This window comes from Triticum urartu, chromosome 6 (genome assembly GCF_003073215.2).
Source record: "Triticum urartu cultivar G1812 chromosome 6, Tu2.1, whole genome shotgun sequence".
Lineage (NCBI taxonomy): Eukaryota > Viridiplantae > Streptophyta > Magnoliopsida > Poales > Poaceae > Triticum > Triticum urartu.
In genome coordinates, this window is record NC_053027.1 from 428,573,986 (window position 1) to 428,591,913 (window position 17,928).

Genomic DNA, 17,928 nt, shown 5'->3' on the forward strand with positions numbered 1-17,928 from the left:
GCGCGAGGGTCGGTGCTGCCACGGGGACGACCTGGAACGGACGGCCTCTGGGCGGCGGTGGACCGCGGGCCGCGGAACTACGGCCTGATGGGGCGACGCAGCGGTGACGCGGGTCGGTGCAGCTGGGAGAAGAACCACGGGGCAATCGACGTTGCGGCCCGATGGGGCGACGCAGCGGCAGCCCATTGCTCGATCGGTAGAGGGGCGCACTGAACTCGGGACGGTCTTCATGGGGCCTGCGGAGGCGCGCGCAACCGACGAGCCAGGATCGGTCGCACGGTGTAGATTAGACGGATCGCGGCGGCGGGCGGGTGATCAATCCGATCGCGCGCGAGGTCGGGGACGCCGCTCGGTGGAGGCGTGGTGGCGGCGGAGTCCGAGATGAAGCCGGCGGCGGCAGGCGGCAGGGCGGCTATGATTGGCCGCAGCATGGCGCGAGGCCGCCGGGTCGGGGTGATGCAGGAGTCCCGGTCGGAGCAGGGCGGTGACAGCCGGCGTAGATCGACGGATAGGCCGTCACGCGAATGGCGGCGGTGAAGGGTCGTCGCATGACGTGAGGCCGCCGGGTAGGGCGACCGGCGGGAAGTCATGCGGACGCCGCCGGATCGGGGCGATCGACGGGCAGACGCGCGAGGCTGCCTGGTCGGTGAAGAAGCCGGTCGATCGCGCCGATGTTGGACTAGAGGCACACGGGATCGACGACGGTGGTGGGCGACGCAAACCGGATCACATAGACCGGAAAATCAAAAAGAAGGCGCCGATCAAAGCGACCGGCGAGAGAGAAAACTCGTATCAAAGAATCGGGAAAAAAACTCTCTAGAGCAGCCGGCCAACATGGCCGGGGGACGAACCCTACATACGGGCGGCGCGGCCCCCGGCGGTGGTCATGGAGGCCGACCGCCCCGGGGGCGGCGTGCGGTTGCGGAAGCGCCGGCGGCTAGGGTTTGGATTGTGATTAGGCTGATACCATGTTAGAAGGACGAGAGAGGTTTAGTGAAATTGTCGTTGTATTTGCTTGAGCCTCGTGAATATATATATATATATATATGAGTATATAATCTATTTGGAGTATAAGACAAGCCAGAATATTTCCCAGTCTAACCTATATTTTCTAATACAATCACATTACTCGACATAAATAGACTGCTACCCAAGCCATCCGATCAAATCATATCCGACGGCCACAAAGACGAGCGATGTGTGCGTCATTTCGGGTGACGGTAAGCGTTTTCCATAAAGTTTAAGCCTTCAAGTTTAAAAAAAATCCTAATAAGTGCCATACGTATGGCATAAACACATGTCAATTTAAACTTTGTGATGGCAAATTTAGTGACGGGAGAGTGACAACTTTATTTTCGGATGGCAGTTTTCAGTTTTCTTTTAGTTTTTTTCGGATGATAATTTTAGCTGTAAAAAACATCAGGATTTGCTTCGTTTTACTATCGTCTATCTATGGTTTGGGTAAAAAAAAATAGTTACCGGTGAAAAAGGCGGCCCGCGGGTCTAGCTTGGATCGATACCAGACACACACCGAAGCCGAGATCCAGGCCAGGCCAAGCACGCCGCCGCCGGCAGTCGAAAATAACACATTCCCTAGCCACGCCGTGACATGGCCACTCCGACGGCAGCCGCCGACACCGCCGCCGCCCCGCTGACTCCAGTTGCCCCGGAGCCCGCGGCGAAGTTCTCTCTTGCCTCTTCTGATATGGCTGCTCCGACCGCAGCAGCCGACACCTCCGCCCCGCCGCCGCCTGCTCCAGTCCCTCCGACCGCAGCCGCCGACACCTCCGCGCCGCCGCCGCCAGCTCCATCCCCTCCGACCGCAGGAGCCGACACCGCCGCTCCGCCACCACCTCCTCCTCCAACAACGACGGAGCCTGCGGCCAAGGTCTCTCATAGTCCTTACCACATGGCCGCCCCGACGGCAACCGCCGAGACCGTCGGTCGGCCAATTCCTCCTCCTCCAGCCCCGGAAATCGCGGCCAAGGTCTCCCATTTCCCCCCTCCTTTTCCTCCTCAGCCCGATGCGCCGGCGCCCAAGAGGCGGAAGCTGGAGGAGGCGGGGTTCCACACCTCCGCCTACTACAAGATCCGGGCCACTGTTGCCGACCTCCGCCTCCGCTTCGTCCAGGTCCGCACTCTCTCATGCCACACTGTAATATTTTTCACAATACTAGTCAGTTGCTATGCATTGTGGAAATGGCTAGCTAGTTGTTCTCTTAACCTCACTACCTCAGGAAAACTTGGTTGTTGGCAAATTTTAGGCTGCAAGACCGCAGGAGAAATCTACCAATCTGAACTCTCACGTGCTTATGTTTGATGAAATATTTGGTATGCATTGTTGAGCTAGTAATTTGCTCTGAACTGTTTACCTCTGTTTTAAAGGTTCACGAAGCTACTGATTTTCGGAAGAGCGATGCTGCTCGCGAGATTCTGAGAGGTATTTTTCTCTCTCTCGAACATATGCCATGTTAGAAAGGCATCAGTTATTTTAGACGACCTAGGGTACAGGAAAGAAAAATAGAGAAACAAAAGGTTCTTCGGTCATGGATCCGAATATGAACCCCTTTTCATACCATAATTTCATTCAGAAGCATCCTCAGTTATGCTTTCCACACTGCCGGCAGCAGAGGGGAGCTGTCTTAACCTGGAGAATGTTGTTAGAATAAATCCGAGGCATACCGTCGATCATCCGAGGACCAAGCAATCACACGAGCACGACACCGAGATTTGTTAACGAGGTTCACCGATATGGCTACATCTCCGGGGCCTGACTATGGGCGCTCCTCCCCATGACACCGCTACAATACCGCACCCGGTTGCCCTGGACACCGGCACATGCCGCCGGCTTCCCTTGCGTTCCGGTGCTATTATGTTGGCATAGGTTACATCATGTGTCTACCCCCGCTATATAAGAGAGGCCTAGGATACAAGTGTCCTACTAGGACACGACTCCACATCCTATGTAAACACAATACAACTCATAGTCCAACTGCAACCTACCTTGTACACAATATTCGACACAACTCTAACAAACTCCACCTTGGCGAATATTCTCGACCACCCTGAAATTGTCCATGCATCATACTTCCATGTACATTGGACTTGAGCTTATCCCATGAGTACCGCTGCTACTCCAAAGACCCCATATGACTCCACCTGCAACTTGTAGTCCCTTCTTTTCTTGACCACAGTCAACACTCGAGCAAAATTACCTCTTTACTCTAGATTATGCTCCCAACTTCCGGAGTATCAATCCAATGCCATCACACACTGATCACTGATCTGCGTGAAAGTGAACAACTCACATATTGGGTGTCACACATAAGAGTTACCTGAACTCAACATCACCGCTCCTTTCTTGACCGTCTGTCTGAAACTTGGAAGGAATTTCACCATTGCTTGTAATCATCCCGAGTCAAATTCGCAGTTGTCTCACCACATGTATAACCACCAAGCCCCGGCCCATCTCCATGTCCGTGCGTACCGCACGCCTCGCCGCTATTACCGCGGCGAGCCTCCGCTGTCCCGGTCGAGTCTCAAAGGTCGCGAACCCACACCACTCAACCCCCACTGCAGAGTACCACGGATTATCACCGACTGATGACGAGTTTCACGCTTCCATCAGACCACTGGGCTCCAATCCGAACTGCATGTCACTCGCTTTTCCTGCTGAAATAGGCTTCGACTCTCTGACGTCTTACGCCGTAGCCCCTCAATCAGCACCAAGTGAAGTCTTCCGTCAGACTCCAGCTCCACCTTCAACATGACTCCATGGTAGATGATCAGTCCACCCCTGCGCCTCATCGACTTCAAGCTCCATGTATACACCACCTTGAATCAATCCCGCGCCATAGTCTTGTCTAAGCCGCACAAGCCCTCGGGGCATGCGCCACGCGTTTCCACGCCCAGAAGTCGGTCACCATCAGCATTACGCTCCTATGTCGTCCTCACCGATCCCACCACCGTCTTCTGTACCAACCGACTCGCGTCGATCTGTCAGACTGACCTGTCCGACCCAGCCGAACTTGTCCGGCTACAACCATGCTCCACCTTGCACCATGACCGCTCGCACATCTGTGCATATCTTGGATGCCCTGTGTATTCATGATTCTGCCGTGACACACTCCAGACTTCTCCAAGCCCATATGCCCGTCGCTGTCCTTGCTGCACGCACACCCTGAAAGGCACTCACAACAAACTTGACCCAGCAAGGAAAACTTCCGTCCAGACAAAACACTATTTTTCCTTTTCCTTGTCCCTGTTTGCTTGTAGCCTCTCTTGTGTATGCACGAAGACTTTTTTTTTGTCCAAACAAATCTCACGTAAGCTTGTTGGTGTGTTGCACATCGTATCTCCACGCGTAGACCACACTAGGCCTTGCCTGCACGCACCTGGGCAGCATCACCTCCAGGTTGATCCGCGCCGCTTCGATCGATCCACTGCTACACACGCATCTTCCCGAAACCAAATCCGATCAGCAAGACCTCCAACATACTCGTCTGTGTCTGATTGCATCCAGCTGATATCGCTGAACCACACAAGTCTCGTCGAATCATGTACGACGCCGCTAGCCCTTCCAGCCGCACGCCTGCTTGGACTGCGTGACCGCGTCCTCCGGCCGGACCGCACTTGGCCCAGCTGCCAGCTGCGTTGCCGCAGGCCACGTCCTGACCTCGCCGACTCCGAGTATCTTTCAACTTGGCGTTGTTCACACGATAGTGACGTCACGTCGTCTCTTCCAATCTCGACAGTTGATTCTTCCACGATATCTTCACCTCTAGATCAACTGAATAACCGCCTCATAACCTAGCTCATGATACCACTTGTTAGAATAAATCCGAGGCATACCGTCGATCATCCAAGGACCAAGCAATCACACCAGCACGACACCGAGATTTGTTAACGAGGTTCACCGGTATGGCTACATCCCTGGGGCCTGACTATGGGCGCTCCTCCCCATGACACCGCTACAATACCGCACCCGGTCGCCCTAGACACCGGCACATGCCGCCGGCTTCCCCTGCGTTCCGGTGCTATTATGTTGGCATAGGTTACATCGTGTGTCTACCCCCGCTATATAAGAAAGGCCTAGGATACAAGTGTCCTACTAGGACACGACTCCACATCCTATGTAAACACAATACAACTCATAGTCCAACTGCAACCTACCTTGTACACAATATTCGACACAACTCTAACAAATGTGGTGAAGTCCACAAGCTGAGGATTGAACCGATGAGTATTCTTTTAGTGTGGGGTGTATATAAGCACTGAAAGGAGGGGATGTACCGGATAGGTTCTGAGTAGTTTATTGGTCTGTCTATGGAGAAGTATCTATTTGGTTTGGCGCTGTTGTTCAATGGTTAGTTACTACCAGCAAATATAATTTTATGCATTTTAGAAATATATCATAAGCTTGAGAGCTAGGATAAAATATACCAATACTGTGGATGAACCATAGCTGTTACTTGCTGTCTCATGGTTTTTTGTGCCAAGCAATACTTGAAAGAGAGAATAAGGGACACTGATCTTATCCAACATAAATTCCACTTCCAAGGTGTAACAGTTGAGACTTTAGCTAATCACACTGATCTTTCTTTTGTTGGTTCTGTAATCAAGTTCTTGCGAAGCGTAGTTTGTTGATCCTTTTTGCGTGCGGATCAGCTAGTTGTGCATTTGCATTTTGAGCTTGATGCAGTCTATGTTATACAATCCTGCAGATTGAAGCATATGAACTACTTATTAGCTTGTCTTTATGTCTTAGATTCTACATTCATGACTGACCTGTGAGAAATTGGGTTTATGCAGTAACATCCTTTTCATCTGACGAACCTATTATGCACCATGTCGCTCTAGATTCTTGGCGGTGTTAGTTATGCAAAAATATGTTCTTCAATACTGTAACTCATACAAAATATTGTTTCATTTCTATCCATTTTTTCCGTTAAGGAATTCCTACATATCATGGTAGATGTTTACAAAACTCTCCCAGGTTGTGAAAATAACTAATTAAACTGCCAGAGGTATATCATGTTTTATTCATCATTTTATCTTTCAACTTGCTGGATCTTGACATGCATTGCCTTTTTGTGTTTCAGAGATAAAGACAGTTATGGAACTCTCCAAGAAAATGAGGCTTGATCTCGGCGTCTCTTCTGAACCCATGAAACCGTCAGAGAAGCCTTTAGCTGGAGCTGTGAAGGATGAGCCCGCAGAGCCAATTCCTTCTGGAGAAAGAAATCAAGTTCCTCCGACAGGTCAGCCTGCAGTTCCTCCTAATATTGCAAATGATGGTGCACCGGCCACCCAAGCCTGACAAGTGATAACTCAGCGAGTGCAGCAGAGAAAATATCAGAGGGAAAGGGAACCCTAAGCAGTGAGATGGCAAATCACCCAAAGCACCTCGTGAAAACAGTGCAAGGGTCTTATGTGGTTGGTGGATCTCCTGTTGGCTGGAATTTTCTTGTTTGGCTTGGTGGTGAAATAATGTATTGTGGGGTTGCCAAAGAGGTGTTTCGGACGCGCCAAGCTGCAAATTGAGATGTTCCCTTCAAATTGAAACTTTCTGATTTGTAATGTACTCTTTAAATTGATGGGGGTTATGATTTAGTTTTAACATCCTTATCCTTAAATTCACTAAGCTCCCTAGGGGTTGGGGCGCTCTCAGTCAATTGAGGCATCAATTCTGGCATTTGATTTTGAATTTGACTGTGGGCCTGGATACTCATTGGGGTCGATGGTTATTCTCCCCCCTTTCGTACCTCCCACGTGGATTTACCCCTGTTGTTCTTGGCTGGGTTCCATTATCCAATAATATTTGGGTCTGACTATATCTTATCTAGATGTGAGATAATATCTAACATCTAACATGACATCACCTTCTGTTAGTAATAACTAAACGATCTCTTATATTGTTTGTTTGTCGGGAAATTATACATCGTGACCTGTGGCGGGGCGCATCAAGCTGTGATTTGTCTTCGCGCAGTGTGGCATTTTGTGTGTGCCTTGTACCACTACTGCATGCATGTGTCGTTGTCCAGCTACAGTGAGCAGTGTGCTATAACGCTGACTAGACTAGTTTGCCAAATTTACCTTTCGCTACGATAGCTCATCAGCTATTTTTTTCTGCTTGCTTGTTAGGCATTACTACAGTGAGCAGTGTCCCTTTCCTTTTTCTTTTGTGATCGTACCTAGATAGGTCTAGCTTTTCTCATTTTGGTTGTCAACATCTCCCACGAAAAGCAGAGATATAGTAAGGCCTATTTCTACAACACCTCACACAGAAAACAAATCGAATTAAATGGGAAAAAAGTGCTAAACAAAAAAATGTTAATAAATTCTCTGCATAAAAATGTTAGTATTTAAATACAAAAAAATATTTTTGCAAACTTTATAAAAGCATTTGTAAATTTTAAAAAAGTCGTGAAACTTCAAATGTTCGTGAAACTAAAAAAAGCTCACAAATTAATTGCTCGTCACTTGTTTAAAAAAAGATGTTCATCATGCGTTTAAAATTTTATAACACTGTTTTGAAAAAAAATCACAGAGTATTAAAACAATGTATGCTGCGCATTTAACATATGCGTAGGTCGAGTTGCAAGTCAATGGTGGAGTTGCAACTAGGATGAAACACACTACGATCCTAGTTGCGAGTCAAGGACGGACTTGCAATCTGGACAACTACACAAAATTACGATACCATTCGCATGTAGAGGGTGGACTTGCAACTGGGACAACAACAAAAAACAAGACCAGTTGCAAGTCGAGCGTGGACTTGCAATTGAGATGAAAAAACACGTGCTCAGTTGCGATACAGGGGTGGACTTCCAACTAGGACAACTACGAGCTCATTTGTGACCCGAGGATAGACATGCAACTGGGACAACTACAAAACTACGAGCTTAGTTGCGAGTCGATGGTCGGCTTGCAACTGGGGCCTCCAGCAAAACACATACACCCTTAGTTGTTGAGTCAATGGTCGGCCTGCAAATGAGGGGCCCTCGACAAAACACACGCGCCCTTGGTTGTTGAGTCGATGGACCCGTAGAAAGACACTCTCCTCCCCTCCCCCCCAGTCACGAGTCGATGGTTGGCTTGCAACTGGGAGCCTTAGACAAACACGCACACCCTTAGTTGCGAATCAATGGTTGACATGCAACTAGGGATCTCGACAAACACACAAATACACCTGTTGCGAGTCAAAGGTCGGCTTGCAACTGGGGCCGTGATAAACACACACACACACACACACACGCACGCACGCACGCACGCACGCACTAGTTGCGAGTTGGATGGTCGGCTTGCAACTGGGGCCCCGACAAACAAACACACACCTTGTTGCGAGTCGACAATCGTCTTGCAACTGGGGGCCCAGACAAACACACACACCCCTAGTTGCGAATCAATGGTCGACTTGCAACTGGGGACCCTCGACAAACCCACACACACCCCTAGTTGCGAGTCGACTGTCGGCTTGCAACTGGGGCCCCGGATAAATACACATCCCCTGGTTGCGAGTTGATGGTCGTTTGCAACTTGGGGCCACAACAAAACACACACATCATTAGTTGCGAGTAGATGGTCGGCATGCAGTTGGGGACCCTCTACAAACACACACACTCTTAGTTGCTAGTCGATAGTGGACATGCAACTCTGGACCCTCAACAAACACATACACCCCTAGTTGCGAGTCGATGGTCGGCTTACAACTGGAGACCCTCAACAAACACACACATCTAGTCGCGAGTTGATGATCGGGCACCGATAACACACACACCCCCTAGTTGCAAGTCAATGGTTGACATGCAACTGGGGACCCTTGACAAATACACACACCCCTAGTTGTGAGTCGATGGTCGGCTTGCAACCGGGGGTCCCAACAAACGCGCGCGTACACACACACACTTAGTTACGAGTCGATAGTAGACATGCAAGTGCGGACCCAAACAAACACACACACCCTTATTCATATTTTTTAAATGTAAATTCAAATAAGTGTTCACAAATTAAAATTTTGTGAATTTTAGTAAGTGGTCACACACTTCAAAAAATGTTCATGTACTTAAAATATCATGAATTTGAAAAAAGGGAAAAAAATTAAAAAGGAGAATAACAACAAAAAGGAAAAAAGCAGCTCAAATAAATGGGACAGATGAAGGGAGAGAAAGTGAGAGCATAATCTAACACCAGATCCTTTGTATATGGTGTCCGTTAAGTCTTCCTATTCTCCACGATCCAGAAAATACAAGTAACGATCCTCAAAAAAAAAATGACCCACGATAGCAGGCCGGCAAGAAAAATGGAAGAAGGGGCCAACGAACCAACGGTAAGCGGCTGCACGTGACAAACAAACGGCCGACCAAAAGCTGCCTGAGATTTACATACAGGACGGACAAAGACTTGAGACACGGCCGAGATAAACAAAACGATTAATGGCCCGTCAATATCGGCGTACTAGACCGGCGAGACAAATACGATGCAGGATAACCACAAAATCAACGCCGATCCAACGGTGAAAGATTTAGATGTGAGATAACCATTTCACATCTAGATATGAAATAGCAAATTCGATAATATTTATCCGGAGAACCAGATATGTGAAGGCTCTCGGATGGTCTACCATCTGTAAAAGCCAGGGGTCATGTGGGTTATTGTGCCTGTCCGTTAGGCGGGACAAGGCCGTGCATTGTCGGCGGCACGACCGACGATCATGGACCGTATAGGTCAAACAAGCCTCGTTAGAATGAGCGTTTACATGTACCATAGTAGTCAGTTCGGTAGGCATGAATGTTGGGGCCAGATTCAAAATAACTTTTCCAAGGGTCAGTGGGCGAATTAGTCATTTAGTACATTGATTTATGGGTGAGTCCCTCCTGTGAGTCAAACTAATTAAATTTGGTGCTGTTCATAGACTGAATTATGTTTTTTTGTTTCTTAAGCTTTGAGTGGATATTTCTTTTTGAAGCTAACTTTGAGTGGAATTTGAATGTGCAATTTTGGCACATGGTAGATGTGGACTTTTTATTTACTCCTTTTGATCCATATTAGTTGTCACTGAGGTGGATGTATTTAACAAATATTTTAACGATAGATACATCCATTTGAGCGAGAATTAATATGGATCGAAGGGAGTATCAGTTTTTTACACCATGCCTACATGCATTTTTTGTTGACCTTGTACACTGGCCTTGGTGGCATCAGAGTGCTGGTTGTTAATAAAATCGCAGCAGTTGATCTAAAAGATTTCAGCTTTTAGCCGAGAAGTTGGCAGCGGAAGCTGAACCAGCGACTTGCCTGTACCAGTAAGCATTCGTTTTGCCCCGCAAAAAAAAAAATCTATTCGTTTACCACAAAATACTGAACGACAACATATCAAACTTTTGTCCATACATGCAACAATATGTAATATGGATTGTCATGTACGTTAATAATACAAAATAGCACTTCAAACATCTTGAACTTGGACAGGAGGGTAAACAGTCAACTGGCCAGACACACCACTGAAGTTAGATTCCTCCTAGCAAAATTTGATTAGGGACCAGGTCACAGTGACCTCAATCTCACATGAATCAACATTAACTGTACCTTCAAGTTTACCGCGTTCCTGAGGCGTAAAATGCAGACCGTCATCAAATCGTTGCCCACCGATGCCATAAGCGCTGACAGAAACTTCCAGATACTCTCGTTTTTGAAGTTCAGCACAAACAACATGGCGTTGAAGCTTGATGGTGCCATCATCAGCAAGAGGCAACCCATTATCATCACCGATCTCAAGCAACCAAACTGTCATGTCATTTATGCTGGCAGTTCTTGCAGCAAAAGAGCCTCGAAACCATCTGGCCACGGCCCATGGACGACTTTCATACTGACTGAGGCCTCTACTGACCCAACAACGTGGCCAAATGTCAAGTCGAGTGCGCTGATCTTGTTGGTGTAGACAGACGTAAACAGGGATGAATCAGGCGGCTGGGTATTCCTGAACGGAGAGGCTACGTAGATTAGCTCTTGATCCTCGGATTGCCCAGCTCCACTCACCTTGAGGTCAACCTCAAAGTAGACAGGATCAACCAGCACAGCAGCACGTGCAGGCCCAGTCAGTGCTAGGTACGGAGACCGTTGGATTATGGATGGGCTTAGGCCCATATAAAACACTAATCCCTGGTTAATCTTGAGGCCCATGTATGAGATGGCAGGTGGTGGAAAGTTTAGTCACACCTTATTAGTTGAGGAGAGTTGAGACCCCTTTATAAGGGCTGCTCTACCACTTGCCACTGGGAGCTTGGGAAGAGGAGTGGTACACGCGCGTTCCTCTTCCTCCGCCGCCCGCCTCGCCACGCCGCGGGTTGCGGGAATGAGCCGAAGTTTATTTTTGCCGCTCAGAAATGAATTAATTAATCAGGGATTATTCGTCGACTCGGGAACAACGACTCCCTTGTCGGGAATGGGCCGACTTGGTCGTGGGCCTCGGCAAGGCCCACGACTTTCTTCCTTACGGATTATATAAAAAGGCTCTGGCCAGTGAAGTAACCAAGTTTGGTTCACTCACTCCCTCTCGCGTGACCTAGCCGTCATCTACTATTTCTCACTCTGTGCTGCCTCCGGCGATCCCATCCCGACGATCGCGTGCACGGCTGGTCGGGAGAGCAGGTGCCTCCGGAACCCTGTCGTTCGAGATCCTGCCCGGGAGAACGGCAATAAGGTTTTTGGGGAGCGTCTCGACGCGACTGCTTCCGATCCGTCCCCAACTCCGTTCGCCTCTGCTTCCACTACTTCCCCTGCATCGACACCATGGCCGACGACGCCGCCTCCAAGAAGAAGGCCACGGACGACGCCGAGGCTGCTGCTGCCGCCGCCGCGTTGGCCTGGCCAACCGGAGGGTATGATCTGTTCACCCCTCGTTTACTCGTACTTATGCTAGCCGTATATGTGCTGCTCATAGATGGTTCGATTCTATGTTCTGTACGTGCTAGTATGCTTAGGTATCGCTATGAGATGCATATCTTTTATGCCATGCTTACTGTTAACTCGTGGATAAGTCTAATCGGAAAAGTGCTAATATTTCCAACAATAAAAAAACCTTATTTTAGGCACTTTTCGATTCAAGGCTTTGCTGCTACTCTGAAACCGGAAAAGTTTACCGGGACGCATTTTAAGCGTTGGCAGACTAGGACCACCTTGTGGCTCACAGCGATGAACGTGTTCTGGGTTGGTGGTGTGTCCCTCATAGAAACGATTGCTCCTGAACAGGAGAAGGCGTTTAGGGAGGCAACCACAATCTTTCTGGGAGCAGTTTTGAGTGTGATTGGAGACAAGTTGGTTGACGCCTATATTCATATGGGTGTTGCCAAAAACTTGTGGGATGCACTCGAAGTCAAATTCGGCGCAACTGATGCTGGTAGTGAGCTGTATGCCATGGATCAGTTCCATGATTACAGGATGGTTGATAACCGTTCTGTATTGGATCAGGCTCATGAGATACAGTGCATTGCTAAGGAGCTGGAGCTCCTGAAGTGTGAGTTACCGGACAAGTTTATCGCGGGTTGCATTATTGCAAAACTCCCTCCTAGTTGGAGGAATTTTGCTACTCCTCTCAAGCACTTGAGACGTGAATTCTCTGTTGAGGATGTCATTGGTCATCTCAGTGTTGAGCAGAACTCGAGAGCAAAGGACTCGCACGTGAAAGGGGCAGAGGGTTCTTCTAGCGCCAATGTGGTGCAGAAGAACTTCCACAAGTTCAAGGGAAAGAACGCTGTCCAGCAGAATACTACCTTTAAGAAGAAGGGTGTAACACCCTCGATGCGACTGTATCTCCCACTTGTCGAGGCACGACTTAGAGGAATAATCGCATTGAAGGCATATGTCGCAAGTTAGGCAATCTTCACAACATCCCATGTAATATATATGTAATAAAAGGGGAGATAACATAGTTGGCTTACACTCGCCACGTCAATCAAGTACATAAATAACATTACATCATCCAAACACTCATGGCCCGACTACGGCGCCAAAATAAAAGATAACCCAACAAGCGACACGGTCCCGATCACCCCCAACTGGGCACCACTACTGATCATCAGGAAAAGAAACATAGTAACGTTGAGAGTCTTCGTCGAACTCCCACTTGAGCTTGAGCGCGTCACCTGGAGCGAAATCATCAGGCCCTGCATCTAGTGTAATAGTAATCTGTGAGCCACAGGGACTCAGCAATCTCGCGCCCTCGCAATCAAGACTATTTAAGCTTATAGGTAAGGAAAGGTAAAATATGTGGAGCTGCAGCAAGCGACTAGCAAAAATATGGTGGCTAACTTATTCGCAAAAGAGAGCGAGAAGAGGAGGCAAAGCGCGAGCGAGAAATTAGAGAACAATCTACGCAAGCATTACTCCAACACCGTGTCCACTTCCCGGACTCCGCCGAGAAGAGGCCATCACGGTAACACACTCAGTTAATTCATTTTAGTTAAGTTAAGGTTCAAGTTATCTACAACCGGACGTTAACAAATTCCCATCTGCCCATAACCGCGGGCACGGCTTTCGAAAGTTCAAATCCCCGCAGGGGAGTCCCAACTTAGCCCATGACAAGCTCTCACGGTCAACAAAGGAATAGACCTCCTCCCAAGACGTTCCGATCAGACTCGGTATCTCGGTTCTTCAAGACACTTCGACAGGTTAAAACAAGACCAGCAACACCGCCTAAATGTGCCGACAAATCCCGATAGGAGATGCACATATCTCTTTCTCAGGGCACACTCAGATGAGCCAGACGTCGGGTAGGCCAGCCCAGAGTTGCCCCTGGTAGCCCCGGACATCGCTCGGTGGGACCAACACTCAGAGGAGCACTGGCCCGGGGGGGGGGGCTAAAATAAGATGACCCTCGGGCTCCGGAAACCCAGGGGAAAAAGAGGCTAGGTGGCAAAAGGTAAAACCAAGGTTGGGCATTGCTGGAAAAGCTTTAATCAAGACGAACTATCAAGGGGTTCCCATTATAACCCAACCGCGTAAGGAATGCAAAATCCGGGAACATAACACCGATATGACGGAAACTAGGGCGGCAAGAGTGGAACAAAACACTAGATGAGAGGCCGAGCCTTCCACCCTTCACCAAGTATATAGATGCATTAAGATAACAAGATAATATAATGATATCCCAACAAGTAAATAAATGTTCCAACAAGGAATGGCCTCCAATCTTCACCTGCAACTAGCAACAATATAAGAGGGGCTGAGCAAAGCGGTAACATAGCCAATCAACGGTTTGCTAGGACATGGTGGGTTAGAGGTTTGACATGGCAATTTGGGAGGCTTGAAAACAAGTGGTAGGCATCATAGCATTGGCATAGCAAAAGAGCGAGCAAACTAGCATAGCAAAGATAGTAGTGATTTCGAGGGTATGATCATCTTGCCTGCACAGTTGTCAGAGTTGACTGGATCCTCGAAAGCAAACTCAACGGGCTCCTCGTTAGCGAACTCGTCTCCCGGCTCTACCCAAACAAGACAAACAAGCAACAAGGACACAATCAACCACGTGCAAGGACCAAACAAGATGATGCAAAGATGATATGCTATGCGGGATGCGATGCGGGATGCATATGCAAGATTTGACAAGGGATACATGAACCTGGCCTCAACTTGGGAATCCAAGTGTGCCACTGGAAAGATGAGATGAAATCGCTTGAAAACGATATAAAGAACGATGGAATCGGAGTTACGGTTTGGAAATGGCAAGCGATTCAAATATGACACCGGTCTGCGATTTACAGCAAGTAGCCATCTAAATGCAACGGGATGAACATGCTACAGCACCCAAACATGACAACAAAATACATGGCAGGGATATATTCATGATGCTTAACAAAAGTCTAGCAGTGAGCTATGGCCAATTCATCCATTAACAGGTTCAAACAAGCATGGCAAAAATGCATATGGCAAACAGATTTCAGACTTAGTGAAATCAACACTTGTCTAGAATTTCAGATCAGATAGCACTCTTCGGAGCAACAAAACTACATGCTACAGGACCTGAACATGGAAAAGTAAAGCATGTCATGGAGCTACTCAAAGAGCTTAACAAAAGTCCCTTAGTGACCTTGAGCCAAAAGGGATCAGAAAATACAATTGCAAGCATGTGAACATAGCAAAAACATAATCAGTTTTCAGACTTAGTGAAAACTGGCACATGCTGAAACATAACTCAAGTAGGCATGTTTACGAGCTCGATGCACTCACTACAGAGCAAGTTATGACAAGCTAAGCATACACCCATTAAGAATACACAAAATGCAAGCTAGACATGGCAAGAACAATAGCATAGCATGCACGGATCAACTACAACATCATCGGCAAAATTGCAAACAAGTTGACAATCTGCCTAGATTCACAAAGTAGCAAAAGTAGAGCTCGATTGACTCAAGCTAGGGTGCTCCAAAATTGCAAACAAGGACATGGCTGGATAGAGCACTACAAGATAACAAAACATCCTTACTGATCATCCTCAAAAGAGGCACGGATCGCTAGAAAACAACATGAACATATGGCCATATGAGATAAAGAGCTCAAGGACTTAGTGGAAATGCTAAGTCCCTGAAATCAGAATTACCAAGTGCACCACTTTGCAAGCTTGTGCTAGTCACCACACACATCACAAAAATACATGGGTTGTACCTCTGGAAAGATGACAAAACCCTTATCAAAACACATGTAGTACTCATGGGCATATCATGCACACAATAATCATGGCAAAAATGACAAAAAGCTAAATGGAGCAGCAGATCTGACAAATATCTCAAGTAGCCCTCTTCTAACAGCATTTCGGGCATCAAGATGAACTCAAATGAAAATGATGCAATGGAATGAAATGATGTACTCTCTGAGATGAACATTTTGATATGCTATATGCCAAAATGAAGCTACGGATGCAAAGTTACAAGGCTATGAACATGAGCATATGGGCTAGGGTTTTCTGAGAAAAGTCAACCCTAAAAAAACAGATCTCAGATCCGGACGGCGCGAATAACGAGGTTCGTCGGGGCACTGTTCACCGGCGGGGAGGGAGCTCGCCGGAGCCGGCGTGACGGCGGAGAGGCGGCGGGGCGAGGCCGGTCGCCGGAGTCGGCGTGACGGCGGGGAGGAGGCGGCGAGCTCGCGCACGGCGAGGCGCGAAGGCGGCGGGCGGCCGGACCGGGTCGAGGTGGCGGCAGAGCGGCGGGCGCCGGCGTCGAGGCGGAGCGGCGGAGGCGGCGGCGCGCTCCGGCCGGGCGGGGCCGGGCGGCGCCTCGGGCGCGAGGAGGCGGGGCGAGGGAGCGGGCCGCGGGGGCCGGCCTTGGGCTTCCCGTGCCCGAGCGGCGCGGCAATCTGGGGACCGGGCGCGGGCGAATCCCGGGGCGACATGTGGCGGAGGCGGCTGAGTCGGACGTTGTCCGGCTCCGCCCGGACACGTTCGGCTGCGGCGGAGATGGATTTTTTTTAGGGTTTGAAGAGGGGATCCGGGATTTTCGGAGGAGGGGCTATATATAGGCATAGGGGGAGCTAGGAGAGTCCAAATGAGGTGCGGTTTTCAGCCATGCGATCGTGATCGAACGCTCTAGATGATGGAGAGGGTTTAGGTGGGTTTTGGGCCAAATTGGAAGGGTGTTGGGCTGCAACACACACGAGGCCTTTTCGGTCCCTCGGTTAACCGTTGGAGTATCAAACGAAGTCCAAATGGCACAAAACTTGACAGGCGGTCTACCGGTAGTAAACCAAGGCCGCTTGGAAAGTCTAGGTCCAATTCGGAAATGTTTAATCTCCACACACGAAAGAAAGGTAGAAATGACCACCGGAGGAGATCGAAGCGCCGGAATGCAAAACGAACAACGGGGAAAAAGCTCGAATGCATGAGACAAACACGTATGCAAATGCAATGCACATGATGACATGATATGAGATGCATGACAATGACAACAACACACGGAGACAAAGACCCGAACCCGAGAAAATAAAATAACTTAATGCCGGAAACGACAAGAGTTGGAGTACAAATTGGGAAAGTTGTTGGGGAACGTAGCAGAAATTCAAAATTTTCCTACGTGTCACCAAGATCTATCTATGGAGAGACTAGCAACGAGGGGAAGGAGAGTGCATCTACATACCCTTGTAGATTGCTAAGCGGAAGCGTTCAAGTGAACGGGGTTGATGGAGTCGTACTCGTCGTGATTCAAATCACCGATGATCCTAGTGCCGAACGGACGGCACCTCCGCGTTCAACACACGTACAGCCCGGTGACGTCTCCCATGCCTTGATCCAGCAAGGAGAGAGGGAGAGGTTGAGGAAGACTCCATCCAACAGCAGCACAACGGCATGGTGGTGGTGGAGGAGCATGGCAATCCTGCAGGGCTTCGCCAAGCACCACGGGAGAGGAGAAGGACTTGGGAGAGAGGGAGGGGCTGCACCAAAGGCAAAGGTGTGTCTCAAGAGGCCCTCCTACCCTCACTATATATAGGAATCCCAAGGGGGGGTGCGCCAGCCCCTAGGAGATCCAATCTCCAAGGGGGCGGCGGCCAGGGGAGGTTTCCCTCCCCCCCAAGGCACCTAGGAGGTGCCTTCCCTCCTTGGGACTCTTCCTTAGGGTTCCCTCTTCACCCTAGGCGCATGGGCCATAAGGGAAGTGGCGCCCCAGCCCACTTTGGGCTGGATCCCTTCCCACTTCAGCCCATGGGACCCTCCGGGATAGGTGGCCCCACCCGGTGGGCCCCGGGGACCCTTCCGGTGGTCCCGGTACAATACCGATGACCCCGAAACTTGTCCCGATGGCCGAAACAGGACTTCCTATATATAAATCTTTACCTCCGGACCATTCCGGAACTCCTCGTGACGTCCGGGATCTCATCCGGGACTCCGAACGACATTCGGTAACCACATACAAGCTTCCTTTATAACCCTAGCGTCATCGA

The 17,928-nt window shown here is 49.1% G+C and overlaps 1 protein-coding gene and 1 pseudogene across 1 annotated transcript; one reads left to right on the top strand and one right to left on the bottom strand.

The window, feature by feature from the left end:
* The first annotated feature begins 1,496 nt into the window (after positions 1 to 1,496).
* LOC125513971 (vegetative cell wall protein gp1-like) lies at positions 1,497 to 6,619 on the top strand. The gene is made up of 3 exons (XM_048679208.1): positions 1,497 to 2,131; positions 2,386 to 2,440; positions 6,102 to 6,619. Exons 1-3 carry the CDS (start codon positions 1,610 to 1,612, stop codon positions 6,317 to 6,319), a joined length of 795 nt encoding a protein of 264 aa, XP_048535165.1. The 5' UTR covers positions 1,497 to 1,609; the 3' UTR covers positions 6,320 to 6,619.
* Positions 6,620 to 10,519: 3,900 nt separating this feature from the next.
* The window catches only part of LOC125515695, a 49,506-nt pseudogene continuing 42,097 nt past the window's right edge, over positions 10,520 to 17,928 (bottom strand).